Below are 18293 nucleotides of genomic sequence, written 5' to 3'. Positions count from 1 at the left end.
TTGCCTTCCCACTTATGTAATTTTTATACTCTAGGTTTCAGTAAGATTAAAGTAACCTCTTTTTTGCTTCATTTGCTCTTTTGGCTTCTTGCCAACACATCTTTGTTTCTATAATAACTTAATCAACAATTTCAACACAGTGGCAGAAAAATTATAATCTGAATGTTTCACTGAAGGGCAAAATAATATGCTTTTGTACCACAAAATTTAGGACAAGGGTTGTGGTTCAGTTTGTTGCCAGAATTGTGTAAATTATAAAAATTTCTCTGTAGCCTCAATCACATGAATCTTACTATATTCAGTATTTTTTATTGAAAGATGATATTTGAACACCAAAAGTACCATGAATTTGTCTTCAATCTTATTATTTTGATAATCACAATCCAGTTAAGCTAAAAAAAATGTTACTAGAAAAAGATCATGCTTTAACTGCGCCAAAGTCTACTGGCAAAACATGCCCAATATCCCTGCACATACACATTGTATACATGCTTGTGCACACTATATATAACGTGCAGCTTCAAAACCACATTTTCTTACGAATCTCACATGCAAAAGTATACATTAAATGAGCTTTAGCAATTCTGTAGTACAAATTATCTAAGACAAACAACCATCTGTAAAGCATTAGGCAAGTTGGATTTATTAGAGAAGTTGGGATTTCAGCCAACTCTCTACTAGATTCCCCTCTTTTTGTCTTAGCCCTCAACAGTATAGCTGAATTTTAGTCAGAATCCCATACAGAATCTCCTAGAGCCTCTTTCACCCATTTGCAAAGGCTCTGTCCTTCTACATTCACCCCTAGACAGATTCCGAGGTAAAAGGCTATACCCCAATCTCTCTTCCTCACCAACCATGGCACTGCCTTCAGATACTTGAAGATGTCAGTAAAAAGATTTGTGTATATTAAGAAATGGACCTAATTATGAACTAAATTTTCCCTTTTTCATATTTAGGAAACAACGGAAAAAGCTTCATGACCGGCTTCGGCAGAGTCTTCGTTCAGAGCGAAACAATATGGTGAACATGGCAAACGGGCCTCACCATCCTAACCTACCTCCAGAGAATGTTCAGCTAGTGAATGTATGTATGAGACCCTTGGAAAATACAGAGTTATCTCTCTTCTGCCCAGGCTTCGGCAAGTTTATTTTCAAAAGCGCTTGGGCTCTTGCTGCCACCATTAATCAGCAGAGTTTCCAGGAAGCTGAAGTTTCTCCAGAAAAAAATAAAAATAGGAAGGGTTTTTGTCGTTTGAGTTGGGGTTTTTTTGGTGTTTTTGTTTGTTTGTTTTTTGTTTTAATGATATGGTTACTTTAAACGCAGCACATTTCCACTTACAAAGTGTTCATTTAGGTATTGGAATAATAATGTTGGGTTTGTATTGAAGGGAGGTCACAGCTCTGGGAAGAAAAATAATAAAATTAACAATGCAAGAGGTACAAAAAAACTTTAAAAATATATGTGTATCTATGTAATTTGGAAATGAAGGATACCCTAGTCTATAGCTAATTAGTATAGATACGGAAACAAAGAATGCCAGAGCTATTTTTATTAGGGTCCTTATACAGTGCCTACTGATTCTGATTTCGTGGAATATAAATAAAAGTCAGGTGACTTATCAGATATGCTACTCTGTTGTAAAACTAGAAAAATACAAACATATCTTATGCCTTGGCTCTTTCTGTATGAGCCAAAACCCTCAAAATTAAAAATATCCTTAATCATTCAAATACTTTTGATATATTTTATCTTGACTTTTAAGTATAATTAGATTATGGGATACTGGATTCTGGAAAGTGGTTAGATTCCCTCTTCCCAACCTCCCTTTTCATGGATAAGAGCCATTAATCACATATCTAGTCAGTAGCAAGTTTAGCTAGCAGAAGCCAGACTCAGATCTCCTGGCTTCTGGAGTATTGCACTTTCTGTTCCATTTTATTTCTTCTTGTCTTCTTAATTCTATTCTAATGTTTGGCTTCTTGGAGATAAAACTTTAAAATGATGCTTCAGTACCATTTTAAGCATACTTTGGAGCAGCTATGTATTAGTTGGAGTCCAAGTGGGTGATTATAATACCACCCAAAATTCTTGGAGTAAGAAGTCCAGAAAATTTTTTGGCATAAATGGCTCCTATGTCAAACAGCTTGGCTAACTTTCCTCTCCTAAACAGTGTTCATCACAATGCTCTGCACAGTTGATTAAGTATTTTCACGTCAAGCATAACTGTATAACTATATTACTATTTATAATATATAACAAATAGAAGGACTCCGTGAATTCCAGTTGTGGCAAACATTTGTTAAACTTGAATTTTAGACTTTCTAACCCTTCAGTCCTCATTATGATGAAATCCTGGCAATGCTACTTCTTTCAGATGTTCTTGTGAGCATTACATAAGATAATCTATAGTACATTTTTTAGCTTGATGGTATGTAACTATTTAATCATTTCTAAAATTTCCTTTTATTGTATTACTGACCTTACTTTACTTCCCAAGAAACTAAAGTGAAATGGTAGATGGATTAGAAATAGATCACTGTGAAAGACAAATTTGATCATATCCTCATCACTTTTTTCCTATAAAGCTCTACTTGGTATGAAGATCCATAAGGAATAGCCTTTGCACTGAGAGAATAAGCCAGACTTTCAATCATAAGTTTAATGTGTATATTCCTGAATTCCTTTAAAGCCTATACAATTATCAGATGATAAAGTGCTCTATTTCATCTGAGGAGATTTTTTACTTCCTTGCCATTATTTTTTGCTTTTAATTCAATCTTATGTGAATATTAACAACATGTAAAACATAGCTCCAAAGTTGGCATCTCTCACTGAGAGAAAGCAGTTACAATGACTGTGATTAGATAGTGAAAATACTATAGAATCGACTTGCATTACATTTAACGCCCTCTTTATTTTAGGTGTTTTATCATCATTATTTGTCTGGGTAACCACCATGTGTCCCAGACTGTTTCATTCACTATTAGACTAACAACAAGTTAAAATGAACTAAATTTGATTTGAAATTTGAACTAAAGCATATCATCTCCTCCTTTGGTTTCCCTCAAATGTCTGTTAGTCTTTTTTAACTTGAAGCAATAGTAAAAATGAATATTGGTGAACTAATTGTATTGAATTTTAGTTACCAGAGAGCACTAACAGAGCTTTGTTTTTGATAAAATGTGGTTGTCATTATAGGATTTATATTATGTGCACATTCAGGAGGTAGTTAACTCCGTTCATCTCCCCCAGATGCTAAACTAGGCAGGATAGCCTCTAGCACCTGTCCATTGAAGAAAGGGAGAGTATTATGAAGCATGCATTCCAGAATAGCTTTTGTTGTAAAACAGTTTTTGAATTTTGCTTTCCCTGAATTTTCAAATTGTGTCTCTTTGGTTATCTAGCAGTACGTGTCTAAAAACGTCATCTCCAGTGAGCATGTTGTTGAGAGAGAAGCTGAGACGTCTTTTTCCACTAGTCACTACACCTCGACAGCTCACCATTCCACTACGGTGACTCAGACTCCTAGTCACAGGTATGAGAATACTTCAGGACATTATTTCCAAGAACAAATTTCTGCATGTTTCCTTTTACTATCACTATGTAAGAATTAGGATGTTCTAGCAGCTTAGTGCAATTGTGCTGTCAATCCTAAAGTATGTGGTTTGAATTCACCAGCCGCTTGTGGAAGAAAGACAGGCAGTCTTCTCCTGTGTAATTTACTGTTCCTGAAAACCTGTTGAAGGGTCAGCTATGAGTTGGTCCCAAGTTGGTGGTACTCAACAATAACAACATCCAAAGAATTAAACAGAAAACAGTTATAAGAGAGCATTGAATTGTAAAATATATCATCCTTGGACAAACCAGACTTTGGACATCAGTTGACTCTTCCACATAACTTCTATGTAAATTTAAGTCTCAATTTTTCAGTCATTGTAAAGGGGGTTAATAAATGTACCTCATAAAATTATTGTTCCTGAATCTAAAAACTGGCTTTCCCTTTCCCTGAATTGCTTCACTACACTGGGAAGGGCCCGTCATTGATTCTCTATTACGCTTAGTTGTTGATTTCCTGGAGTGATTGTATGGCCTTGACAAGTGCAATTGGAAATTTGTTAACTAGACAAATCTGAAACTCCCAAAAGTTCTGGCAATCAGTACCTAAGGGCATGCTATCAAGGACAGCAATACATTGTCAAAAGTAGCCCAAAAGAACAAATTGCTTCCTAACCGAGACCACTACGGAACACCAAGTCTGTCAGACTCCTTACTACATGGTGCCATATGATAACCATTTGTTGAATGGGTATACTAATCAGTGGAGGCTTTGGTTGCCAGAACAGTTAAATATGCAAATATTAGCCAAGTTTTCAATGATTCAAATCCACCCAGAGGTGCTAAGCAGAACTGAACTGGTGATCTCTTTCTGAAAGGGCCCAGACTTCAAAACTTTGCTTGAGGACTTCTGTTCTGCACACATGGGTTTGCCCTGAGTTGGAATCTACTAGAAGGCAGCTAACAGTAACCACCTCATGCCACGTTAGTTCAAATCCAAGCTTGTCTCTAACAAATACTTTAGTCATTTTATTCTGAAACAAATAAAGTTGTAGTGAGCCACTGTTAGAAAATTTTCTTTTCATTTTCCTCTTTTGCATATAAGTTTTTAAAAATCTCTCTGCCTCTCATCCTTTCTCCTCAGCTGGAGCAATGAACACACGGAAAGCATTATTTCGGAAAGTCACTCTGCACTCATGATGTCATCTGTAGAAAACAGTAGGCACAGCAGCCCATCTGGGGGCCCACGAGGACGTCTCAATGGCTTGGGAGGCCCTCGAGAGTATAACAGCTTCCTCAGGCATGCCAGAGAAACCCCTGACTCCTACCGAGACTCTCCTCATAGTGAAAGGTAAAACGGAAGGGCAAAGCTACTGCAGAGGACAACCCCAGTCAGAGCACCCCCGTGAGCACCTGCAGTCTCACCTAAGGAAATCTGCTCTAATCAGAATAAGGGGCAGCAGTTGCCCATTCTAGGAGTGCTCCTAGTTGATGAAGCCATCTTTTTGTTTGACTGAACTCATTTCTTCTGAGCTTCACGCATCGTCCCAGTGGCTGGCAGGCAACAGACTCTTTAAAGAGCTGGGGTGATTTGATGTGGAAGGTGCAGCCAACTTGGAGTTCCCAGCTCTGTTATAAGGCTCATACCCACTCTGGGTCTCAGTTGTAACCCTAGTGAGATGGAATCAATGATATATAAAGACCCTACTAAAAAAGCCAATTTGCCAGTTATCCAAACTCTGATACACTGATCGAGCTGGCCTCAACCTCTCATATTCTAACTCTTTCTTACCTTCCCGCTTCAGTTATCTCAAATCAAGGGCTATGGCACTGAGGACTTTCATGGGGGAACACCCGCTTGTGTCCCGCCATATAGTATCCCTGTGAAGTTCCTAGAAAAGATGAATAAACAAATCTGTTGTAAGCTACAGTTGAGTCTTCACAGGTGGTCTTCAAAGCAGATATTGCCTTACAATGCCCCGTTATTTCAAAATGTTTTGGCTTTCATCTGGGGAGATGGGGTTGATGGGAGAAGTTAATAGTAAAGGAAAAAATAAAGAATTAAGGAACATAAACTAAAGCAGACTCTAAATGCAGAGTTATAGATCCTTCTTGTCCATTTTTACCTAAGCTGAAGGAGAGCTACACCTCACTAGCATCTTTAGACCCATCAGTAAGCTGTTATCTGTTTATTTTCAAATATATATTATGTGTGTATGTGTGTGTCAAGGAATTGTTTTATTTAACTTATTCTTTATTTTGTTGTTGTCTCTTTCTAAATTTGTCCACTTGCTAAAAGTTCACACAATACCCAGTAATCTTTACTTATTTGGTAATTTCAGGGATGGAGATTATTTTGATAGACTCTCTGAATCATTGACTGGGAAGTACTTGCAACAAAGGATGATTAATTTGGGGTCGATATAAAAAGCCTGCCGATCACTTCTTTAAGGGCCTTCCTCCCAAAATGTTGTCGTAAAGTTTTATGAAATTGGAGATTACCCTGCAATTCATCTATGAAAGAGTACACAGGGTCCAAAACTGACTTAAAACATTATCCTCAAATTCACATATACTTTTATGTATTAAGAAAGTCCAACTCGCCTAATTCAGTCTTTTTATTTAAGACTGAAAGTGTGGTTACGGATAAATTCTACTTACATCTTTCAACGTGATAGACAGTCTTGGGTACCCCAAAAGTTACATTGGAATGCAACACATACCTGCCTTTGGAGTTTATGCAGAGCAAAGATGAATCACTGTTACATATTAGTTAAATTTGGGTTTTAAATTCTCAGCTTAATTTAAGTACCTCTAAAGCAAAAGTCTGAAGACTCAAGCCCCAAATATTTCAATCTCCTAGACACTTTCCCATTTTAGAAACAGCTGAATCTCACATCTCTGTCACTCTGAATCATGGCAGAAAAAGAGGAAAATTAATAACTCTCCTGTTCCTGTTAGCTGAAATTCAGATGATAGTGTCCTGTGTCATCACAGGTCATGTCAAATTAGACTTTGTGAATGCCTACGTGAAGAAAAGAGTCATTTAGTGTGAGGCATTAGCCACATTTTTTATCAAAAGTTGAGAAATGTGACTCTGAAAAAGCCGCATCCACCTTCAATTCCAAAAGTCAGGTCTTCCTTTTCTAGAGAAAGTGTGATGTGGTCGAAACTATGCCCTCAATGTCTTAAGTGTTTCACTGAGCACAGTCACACGGAACACAGCATAAGATAGCATGGTACCTCCTATAATTTAGCAGTCACAAGAGAAAACTAAAAACTGATATAGCTGAATGTTTTGCAAACAAAGTAAATGGGGGATCGAATCTAGACTTTATGGTGGCAAAACAAGTGATACATAAGGTTCTTTCAGGCTTACTTTGGAATGCCTTGAACACTGGGATGGATAGTTGCAAATTGAATATGAATTAAGAGGTAATGTTTCACGGAAAGCGTAAAAGCACACAAATGTATTTCAGTGTTATCAGGAATAAATCTAAGTTGTTATGCTCTTTCTTTTTCCATAAGACATAACCTTATAGCTGAGCTAAGGAGAAACAAGGTCCACAGACCCAAATGCATGCAGATCCAGCTATCAGCAACTCATCTTAGATCTTCTTCCATTCCCCATTTGGGCTTCATTCTCTAAGACCCCTTGGCCTTTAGGAAGGTATAGTATTTAAGTAATACTTCTTTCCCTTCCAAATCCCTGAGCCTTGGCCCTTAAAAAAAAAACAAAAACAAACAAAAAAAAAAAAAAACCTTACCAGGACCTAGCACCTTATCTTTGCTCACAGGCTTTAATTTTAAATTGTGATAATATTGAACACCCCAAAACCTTGATAAGTTAGTCATTTTGACTGATCTTTGCATGTACCCCTGCGAGGAAAACTCTTGGTGGCATAAGTTTAGATTCCAAGGGTGTTAGGTGTCCCAGTGTAAACATGGAGATGTAGACCATGAATAGAAATTCTTTAGTCTCTGATATATAATATCATGAACTCTGTCCCCTTACCCCTCCTGCTCTTGCCTCTTATTCCACCACACTTATGTGGGGTATTCTGTGCTCACACAGGTATGTGTCAGCAATGACCACCCCGGCTCGTATGTCACCTGTAGATTTCCACACGCCAAGCTCCCCCAAATCACCCCCTTCGGAAATGTCTCCACCTGTGTCCAGCATGACGGTCTCCATGCCCTCCATGGCAGTCAGCCCCTTCATGGAAGAAGAGAGACCTCTACTGCTGGTGACGCCACCACGGCTGCGGGAGAAGAAGTATGACCACCACCCTCAGCAGTTCAACTCCTTCCACCACAACCCCGCGCATGAGAGTAACAGCCTCCCCCCTAGCCCCTTGAGGATAGTGGAGGATGAGGAGTATGAAACCACCCAAGAGTACGAGCCAGCTCAAGAGCCTGTTAAGAAACTCGCCAACAGCCGGCGGGCCAAAAGAACCAAGCCCAATGGCCACATTGCCAACAGGTTGGAAATGGGCAGCAACACAAACTCTGAGAGCAGTCACTCAGAGAGCGAAAATGAAGATGAAAGAGTAGGTGAAGATACACCTTTCCTGGGTATACAGAACCCCCCGGCAGCTAGTCTCGAGGCAGCTCCCGCCTTCCGTCTGGCTGAGAGCAGGACTAACCCAGCAGGCCGCTTCTCTACACAGGAAGAATTGCAGGCCAGGCTGTCTAGTGTAATTGCTAACCAAGACCCTATTGCTGTATAAAACATAAATAAACACATAGATTCACCTGTAAAACTTTATTTTATATAATAAAGTATTCCACCTTAAATTAAACAATTTATTTTATTTTAGCAGTTCTGCAAATAGAAAACAGGAAAAAAAACTTTTATAAATTAAATATATGTATGTAAAAATGTGTTATGTGCCATATGTAGCAATTTTTTACAGTATTTCAAAATGAGAAAGATATCAATGGTGCCTTTATGTTATATTATGTTGAGAGCAAGTTTTGTACAGTTACAGTGGTTGCTTTTCCCCAGTATTTCAGCAAAACCTCTCACACTCAGTTTTTGCTGGCTTCTTGTGCATTGCATTCTGATGTTGACTGGATGTATGATTTGCAAGACTTGCAGCTGTCCCACTGTTTGCTTGTAGTAGCGCCCAGTCCATACACCTTGTAATGGCACATCCATCCAAATACTCTTCTCTTTTCTAAAATATTTTCTTTGCTTTCCGTGTATGAAATGAGTTGTGTCTACTCTGCCAGCCAAAGGTTTGCTTCATCGGGCTCAGAGATAATAGTAGATTCAGCAGCATGCTACTATTAATTATAGCAGGAAACTGCATTAAGTAATGCTAAATATTAGGGAGAAAGTAATACTGTGGTTTAAAAAAAAATAACAAACCCAACTATATTATCAATCAGAAGACCACTTGCTTCCATTGAACAAAGCTACCATTTATTTATTTTTTTTTTGTTTTCTGAACAAAATGCAGTCATTTTGGGGCTGGCTTATGACATGGATTCTGATTTTTCTACCCAGTAAATCCGACATCTAATAAGAGGACTCAATTTCACTTTGTCTCTGGGGATGATAGAGGTCATCAGATGAAGATCAAACCATGGCTGATAAAGGTGCAATCTATTTCTGACTTGTAGTTTTTCACTGATTTTGGAACTAGAGATTAGTGTGTCTTCTCAGCTCAAGAACAGACATGGTGTGGCCCAGGAAACCCAAGAGCACATTCAGCAATTTGTCTTAAATTATTCCGGATGAAATGTACCTGCTGTGCATAATGATAACTTGTCATCCTGGGGCATTGTTTTTGTCATGTAGCAAAGGTGGAAGTGTGTAGAAGGCACAGACGGAGAACATCTGTGTGACTTGGTTGAAAATTGAAATCATTGTGTTGACCACACCTTTCTCCCATGATTCTTTTTTGTTTTCCAATGTTGTCATAACTGTGCATGAACATTTTTGTCAGGAATAGCCAACATGCATGTGGTTTATGATTATTAAGAACCTTCTGTGAGTGATGATTCATAAAGAAATGTCCTTCATGTTGGAAAGATTGCACCTTTACTGGCAGAAGTGACCCACACACACACACACACACACACTCCACCCACACACACACACACACCTCTGTATTCACTTGTCAAGTTAACCACCTATATCATTATTTCCTACTCCCTAATTTTTGGCTGTACTGTCACAGAGCAAGGCTAAGATTGGTCTCAACTTTGCATGTTCTCTTGTGATTATAAATCCAAAGGAAGGCCTATAGATATTAACAGTTCAACAAATTTTAATACCAAGAAAATAAGAGATATTTAAAACAAAAACAAAAAAAAAAGCCTATTTTATGCCCTGCTTGATATCTGTAGAATCAGATTAGATCTTTACTTAGTTGCCAGGAGCTATGGACCACCATGCAAAACAGACTTCAGGAGATTCAAAATGTCAGATGTGAAGTCCGTTTTAATACCTACTTCTTGTTGCAAATGGATGGGACCGATGTACATTTGTTATAAACAAATATTTACGTTAACAATTAAAATACTTGCAAATAAGTCTTAGAAGACAAATGCAGGCTGGGAATAAGAGTCACTTTGTTAAGCTCCTCTGTGTTTCTATGGTCCACAGATATGCTCATGTGCACTCACTCAGTTTCCTCTGAAGACATGGTATCTCACTGTTTCCTTCTTGGTCCACATGGCACTTTCCTTTTGCTCCACAGTATCCTGATTTGTTAACCAGGACTGTTGAGCACCTGCCAGATTGCTTCTCCCCTAATTCGCTGATACCATGATTGTGCCCAAATGAAATGAGCTCATGACAGGAGTAGAGAACTGTCAGCCCAAAACATCCTCTAAATTTCTTTAATATTGCTTTCAAAAACCTTGCTTCATCCTTTGGCCGTTTTGATAAAGTTAATTAAGACAAAAATACTTTGAACAGTCACATATCTCATTCTAAAGAACTGCAAGAACAAATAGAATCTTCTCTTGAGAATGTAGAGGAACGGTTTACTATACATTTCCCAATTACAAGAGCATATAAAAATTCAAGGGAAAAGGAAATTTTGTTTCAACTTGATTCTGATCATTCCCAGAGGAGGCAGGTTAATGGGGACAGCCTTTTTGTCTGTAAGAGCCCTCCTCACCACCACCACCTCCATACAAGCACGGCCAGCTGACTGCTCAGGGCCACCTGCTCAGCTCCACAGATTTGTATTGGAGGGGACATTTCTGTGATGCTTAATTACCACAACACTCTCCACCATCCCTCTTGATAAACTCAGGCAGGATAGTGGCAACGCAGTGAAGGAATGTGAACCCCACACGTCAGCATCTGGAAAGCTACCGTGGGTTTTATGGTGGTAGTGATGATTGCCTGGAAGTTTGCAAGCAACTCTACTTCATTTCCTGGGCCCAAAACTCCTAATTCCGCTGAGGGGTATGCAGTGGAGTATAATATATGCAAAACTCCTTTGATCACTCACTATTCCTTTTCTATTTCCCTCTTCCTTCTTGCCTGGTATGACTAATTTTTTGTATTCTTTTTAAGAGTGCTTGGACAGCCTACTTCTTTCTAAAAAATAATTTAAAACACTGTCTAGCCTGTATGTGTGTGACTGTGTCCCACAGCAGCACCATATCATCTCTTGCTTTGTCGCTGTGTGACTGTCTTGAGTTAGGTGGAATGTTGATTCAGAGTCATCTGCTCGGGAACTATTCCTTTTTGGAATAGGTTGGAGAGGTGCATAGTTCACATTGATAAAAATAAGGAGTTGGTCTTACCTACTAGTACTGGCTACATTCCACCAGCCAAAGAGATTTTGATCCTACAAAAAAAACCCATGAAACACTGCAGAGAAATGCAGACAAAAAGAAATGGCCACATATCACAAATGTTATTCTATATTCTTTTGTAAATACATATTGTACATTACTTGGATGTTTGCCCAACTCATTTATTGTCTTTATGATTTAATGTCAGTTTATACTCTCAACTTACTGTGTAACATTGTAAATAACATAATGTTCATGATTATTTATATTTAAGCATCTAACATAGAGAGTTGTTTTCATATAAGTTGAAGATAAATGTCAAAATGTATATGTTTTTTATTTTCTTTTCTTTAAAATTATGTATCTTTTCCTTTTTCTCTTTTTAAGAATAATTTATTGTTGAGGAGAAAGAATGTATATGTAATTGAAACTGTTTGAAGAATGCACATTTGAAGGCCGTGAGGTACTGATAAAACTAAAGAATTTATTATCCAAAATACTAAGCAATAAGTAATTGTGATTTATTTAAAGTTTTGTTCATTTCATTAAAGACATATTGCAATAAAGATGCTACTCTGTGGAGACCTGGCAGTGTTGCTCAGCAGACTAGGGTTTCAGTCTGTTGAACCAGCACCTTCCCTATAATCCAACAGTTGTGCTAATTCAGGAATGTGTGTGATGGATCCCATGATCATTTTGTCTGTCCTCTGCCTTTGTCCACTGCCTGCTCTTGAGCATCTACTACCTACTGTTTTCTGTTACCACTTTATTCCTTGTTGAAGAAGCCACAACCAAGCAATACACCATCTTCTTTTGCCCTATATAAAATAACACAGCAGAGAAAAACAGTACCTACATGTATGTCCAGATCCTGGATTTTTAAAAGCTCTTTGGCAACAAGAAACTCCTTCAAACTAGTGGAACTGCCAATGTGACAATCTTATTCTGTCATAAAATGGAAGGAAATGTTATTGCTATTGGCCACATAGACTAAAAGGCACCAGCCAAAATCTACCTATGCTAAGTCTCTCTATTCTTTCACTAAATTTATCTTCTATCAGATCCACAGTTTATTAACTTAGAGTTTTATGAGAGGAGGCTAAATTGGATTCACTCACCTTGTCCAATAGAATAAAACAAATCAAACTATCTTACTGCTCAGGGAGGGTTCTATGCAGGAGAAATCTCCCACATTCTGAGACTTCATCCTAGAAATGAGGATATTATTTTAATTGTCAAGAATAGCCAAAACTAAAGCCATATTTTAACAAATAGATATTTTTATGATAATTTTTATATCTCTTCAAGTCTTATTCATTATTCCATGTAGGTTAAAGACTTTTGAAATATATGGAGTTATCTTTTGGGGTATAATGTGGCCTCCTTTGGAGTTTAATAAGAGTACCCCAAAGCTTCTTATCAAAGTCCTCTTCCATATCACCACCTAGTAACAGTTCTGGTATTGTTATTCTTCAAAGAGTATGAATGCCAAGGAAATTCATACTTTGGCCTTTAGCTTTTATCTGTTTTTATTATTACTGAATATTCACAACCATTCACCATTACACACAGAAACACATATTTGAAATTACCACATCCCATCACTTTCTACCTGTTGTTTAGCTAACCAGCTATTCTGCAAACCAGAGAGTGTGCACCGAATACTTAAGTCTGAGATCGTTTCCTAGTAACTCAAGTTTATTCTGAGGGTTTGTTCAAACCCTTCTCCCCTATATAGAAAACTATCTACCTTAGCAGTTAATTAAAATAGTTTACCTGGGATAATTTGAAACAAAAACATTCCCGTGGTAGGGAAAAATAAAGATTCACAAGAGAGCACAGTATAGTCAAATATTTCTACAAGCATAATACCGTTCACGTCAACAGTGTGGATGGAGTCTTGTACTGGAGACCCACATCAGCAGCACAAACAGCAAACATTCAATTGGGCCATAAAGTCTTCCCAGTCATTAGTTAGCTTTGCTTTCTGTCCTGATGATGAAAGACAAAACAACTTACTGGTTGAGGCGTAATGACATAGTTTTGAAATCTAGGAACTTAACATCTTCTAAAGATTGGTGATGCTCTTGTACGAACTAGATTGCTTCCTACTTCTGATGGACATGATCTGAAACTAATAGAATAAAATACATTTATGGAAACTGTTATTCAAACAGATTAATTTGATTAGAAATGCTTTCATTTATAAAAGGCAGAGCCCTCCTGTTACACACGAAGCTACAATATTCCAACTCTTGTGGCTGGCAGTAGAGCAAGGTAGTTACGTTCTTCTCTACACATGCCTCTGAGCACTGCTTGATGTCCTGGTAATGGAATCAGCAAGTGTCTGTTGTAGGCTGAGAGTTTTGAACTTCAATTTAGTTTAAATAAAATACTACCCACTGGAAAGTAGGAAAAGACATTTGGTTGGAGAAAATCTATACTGATCCAACCAATCCTTTTTAAAAAGTAATTCCTACAGAGGAGCGAGAATAGGATTATAGTTCCATGGGCAAGTTTTTCAACCCCTTTTCCTCACATAGATGTATTGGGACAGAATTTAATGGAAGAAAATACATCTTTTCTCATTCCACGTTTTCCTCAAGGAGGCTAGAGAGTTGCCTTTATAGATGTAAACATCTTTCATAGCTTATAAACTTAAATATGTTTGTTCATATGCAAAGACATTTGTATGACATTTTGTTTCTTAAAATATCTCTTTGGAGTCTCTTAACCCTGCAGGAAATAGGTACTACAAAAGCCACAGAAATGTAGGCTCAGGCAGGTTAACAACCTTTCTTGGTGCTACCCATCACAGTTACAGAATGGCAGAAACATTTCTCCTCAGTGTTTTACTCTGAAGTCTATTACCGTTGTGTGAGGCTACTCCTACTACCATTCTGCCTCAGCTCCTCAGACACGAACAGGCCTTCCCTTTTCAGCCTTTCCTTACATGCACCCTACAACTTATATCCCATTCTAAATTTGTATTTGGGACAATATATACTTTCTAACTTTGTTTTAGAGTTAGTCTGGAATATCATGCAATTGGCTTAGTGGTTCATTGCATCATTTCTTTAATTTTGGGTTTTTTCATCAGAGTGAAGTGGCCATGGGATAAATTTAGATTTGTGGGTCACATTCTGTCAGTGAAGAGAGCAGGAGCTTGATGGTTACACTGCCATCCTCACCACTTAGCACTTGAAGAAATTTGGACAAACTCCTCTTCCAAGCTTATTCCCTCATCTCTGATGTGGAAATACGATAGATATTCCAACATGGTGGTGTAATGAGGGCTAAATTTGAATAAAAGTAAGAAAAAAACAGTCCTGGTAAATATTCCAATGCTATCCTAAATACCTTCCATTTTTACCTTCCTTTTCAAGTTGTTACATTTTGGAATCGAAATTTTTTAGTGCCAAATGGCACACACTACATTGCACAAACTGAACAAATTAGCATGTTCTATCGTTTTCCCAATCGTGTCCTAGTAAGCATATTCCTTTAGAAAAACAATGGTATTGGAGCATAATCACCAAACAGTATTTGAAAGTTGTAGCTTAAATAAATTCTGTGCTACTTGATCAGGCATTCTAAGTATAGTTTGCTTCTTATATAGAATCCATTTTACATCAGCACTCTAATAGCTTATTATATTAATGTTTCATTATAATTTCACAGAAATTTACTGAAACATGATGACTCTCTGTAAAGCTTTCATAAAACCACCCTTACTGTTCACTGCAACCATCTAGTAAAGCAGGGGGTGGGGAGGGAATGACCCTAAGCTGATACGATAACTGTGCACACCGCCTTGCCTTAGTTTGTATCCAGGATATTCAGTAATTCTCCATCCCTGCTCTTCTTGTTAGGTGCCATCAGCTTGATTCCAACTCACAGTGACCCTATGTAAAAACGGAACAAATCCACTGTGAGCCGTCTTCACAATCAGTACAGCCACTGTGCCAGTCCATCTCACTGAGGATCTTCCTGTCCCTCACAGACCACATCTTTGTCCAAGCATCATGTCCTTCCATGGACTGACCCCTCCTGATAACATGCCCAAAGTGTGTGGGTTGAACCCTCACCATTCTTGCTTCTAAGAAGAATTCTGAGGAGATTTGTATTGGTATTTTCAATATTCTTTGCCAACACCGTAATTTGAAGTCAACCATTCTTATTCAGTCTTCCTTAATCGTTAATGCATTTCCTTAATGACTTGGAGAAGTCAGAACTCAAATTCATTCTTAAATGGGAGCAATCGCATTTGCTTACAGATACTTAGGACTTCCGTCGAGGACTCTCCTTCATAGGGTCGCTAGGAGTCGCCTGCGACTCGACGGCACTTAACAACAACAGCAACAACTTAGGACTTGCTGCCATTTCCTATTCAACAACTCCTCAGTCTACTTGCTCTTTGCTCCACACATGAGCCAGAAATTTCCCCCTCATTATGGGTGATCTTTGGTGACTTCATGTTTTAGGTTGTCATTATTTTGTCAAATTGCTAGGTCTCCTGATATCAGGTATCTTGCTAGTGGTATACGCAGGGTTCATCGCCATGATTTGAGGACCACAGGCAGATGTAGAAGGACCTCTATTCAGAATTGAGTTTAAAGTGAGTTTTCCATTTTCCTCCCAAGAATCCAAAGTGCCCTTCACAACTTCCTTAGGCCGTTGCATTGTATAAAAGGAGAGATTTCACAGACATGCACTTTCTTAGCTGATGAGGTGACAAAAATAAAACAGTTTTCCCTTAGACCCCATGCTTTCTCCACTGTGAAGAACAAAGCAAGACTGTGTGCTCTGTTCACATGTTCTGTATTCCCAAATCCAGCACAGTCAGGTACCTTCTGGTTAGAAGATAATTCTGCCCCCACAGAAGACTCTTCTTGTGAAATCCCTTTCTTCCTTCAGGATATCTTTTTGCAAGACAAAGACTTACCATAGTAACTTAAAGTTAAGAAAAATCCTTTCTACTCTTGCTTTTCCATCCCCGAAGACTCTGAATTCAAAGCATTTAATATCATATGATCATATAATGTTACATTGCAAACAGAATTCTAATAAGAAATTACTGGGTTTAAATTTAATGTAATTTTCACTAAACTTGGATGACCTCCTACAAACACCCTCTGAAAAAGTTAAGAGTAGAGACATACATATTCCTTTCTAGTATTTACTTAAACATAAACTAGCTTTTTACAATGTGAGAAGATATTATTTTACCACAGGTTTTACATTCTTAATCTGTTTGCCTGGGGAATTAAACCGTTAGCCATAAATATTAGAAAGACCTTGTATCTTTCCTACTAAGCTGTTAAAGCAGAAATAAGATTTCAAGTTCTACTCAGGATCGAAACTGTCAATTATTACATAAAGTATAACTAAGACATCATATTCCCTTGTCTGATTAACAGAGTCACCTGTCACACACTGATCAAGACAAAATATGAGCAATAGTCCAGATTTCTGTCCCCACATCTAATTCATAACTATAGGGGTGGTAGTAACAAATCCATCCCATTACACATGGCCCCATTGCTTCTGCTCTCATCCATGCCTTTGTCATCTCTCAACAGGACCTGTTAACATCCTAACTGATATACTGCGTTCGGCTTCTGTAGGATATCTGTCACATCCCTCTAGAACATTCCCTAAAACTTGCAAATCTTATAACATCTTTCTCCTGGCTATAACTCTTCCATGGACCCTCACTAATTTTAACTTCTTAGGCAGACATGGAAGATCTTTGATAGTCTGACAACTGGAAAACTCTTCTAGTTTATCGTTCTCTCCCATCTTTCACTTACATGTAACTGTTTTCTATTTTTCAAATACACCCACATCAGTGTCTTGTGCAACTGTGGTCATTGGCATAGCAGCTTCATGATGTCTGCCATCTTCATGTAGTGTTTGTATTATTTTTTTGCGCAGTATTTTTAATTCAATGCATTTTTTAAACAATAATAGTCATTTCAAATGAAACTTTGTATCAATTCTGTGAATGGAAAAACCTCAATCAGATGCCATAATAAAGCAAAACTGTAAAAATTAAATAAAATAAAAATGAAACAATGTTATTAAGTTCTCACAAGATCTTGTTGCCTGATAAAGTTTCTGAACCTAAAGTTTATTTTATTGAAAAAAAAAACAACCCCAAAGTGAAATTAGCAAGTGTTATCCCTACAGTCACTATCCAGTTGATTTTGACCCCACATATGTTAGAGCAAGATTGTGCTGCATATGGTTTTCAAGGGCTGATTTTTTGGGGACGTAGATAGCCAGGCCTTTCTTTCGAAGTCCCTCTGGGTGAACTTGAACCTCCCACCTTTTGCTTAGCAACCAAGCAGTTTAACCATTTGCACCACCCAACCTCATTGAAAGAGAAAATTGTGCTGGAAAGAGCATGAGCTCTGAAACTAGGGGACTTAAGTTTTAAAGCCTTCCTCCCTCGGTTGAGTATTTGGGCAAATAATAACTCTGAGCCTAAAGTTCATAGTGTGGATCTAATCAGGTTTATTCCATATACAAACTTTAATGCAGTCCTTGTGCATGTGTGGACGTTCAATAAGTATTACTTCTTTTTATGAGTTATTCCAGCCTGGCCTATGGAAGACTCAGAGAAAGGAAGGAGATGTCGTGGAGCGTCAGAAATCTGGCTTCTAGGTCCTGCCTCCTTTTCTTTCCCAACTACTCTAAAACTAGAGAACGAGCCTTTTCAGGACTGAATTAGTCTCCTAGAGCAGGTGTTTCTGTTTCACTGAGAAAAACAAAACACAATTTTACAATCTCAGAAATGGAAATGACAGCCTCATCCAATTAGCAGGAGCTAATTTGGATTTCAAGGTCATTGTGTATGGTGCTGTCCTCAGTCCCCAGCCCCAAGCACTGCCTCCTCTCCCTCCACTACCTCCTGTGCCTCACAGCATCCCTGCACACCCTGTAAACAATCACAATTTCCACTTGAGACT

The 18293-nt window shown here is 38.1% G+C and overlaps 1 protein-coding gene across 3 annotated transcripts in view; it reads left to right on the top strand.

The window, feature by feature from the left end:
- LOC102844713 (pro-neuregulin-3, membrane-bound isoform-like) overlaps positions 1-8920 on the top strand; it is a 252668-nt gene extending 243748 nt beyond the window's left edge. Inside the window, exons 5-9 of one of the 3 annotated variants that reach the window (XM_006884118.1) lie at positions 957-1083; positions 3405-3535; positions 4700-4906; positions 7084-7225; positions 7631-8920. In XM_006884118.1, coding sequence (XP_006884180.1) covers positions 957-1083; positions 3405-3535; positions 4700-4906; positions 7084-7204 — 586 coding nt within the window. In that variant the 3' untranslated portion in view covers positions 7205-7225; positions 7631-8920. The remainder of the gene's footprint in view (positions 1-956; positions 1084-3404; positions 3536-4699; positions 4907-7083; positions 7226-7630) is intronic. The other 2 variants (XM_006884116.1, XM_006884117.1) reach the window with 2 other exon arrangements.
- The last annotated feature ends 9373 nt before the right edge of the window (positions 8921-18293 follow it).

The sequence above is a fragment of the Elephantulus edwardii genome, unplaced genomic scaffold, assembly GCF_000299155.1.
Source record: "Elephantulus edwardii isolate Elephantulus edwardi_28Jun2011 unplaced genomic scaffold, EleEdw1.0 scaffold00031, whole genome shotgun sequence".
NCBI classification, from domain to species: Eukaryota; Metazoa; Chordata; class Mammalia; order Macroscelidea; family Macroscelididae; genus Elephantulus; species Elephantulus edwardii.
The sequence above is the reverse complement of the archived record's forward strand: the minus strand, read 5'-3'. Positions and strand labels throughout refer to the sequence as shown.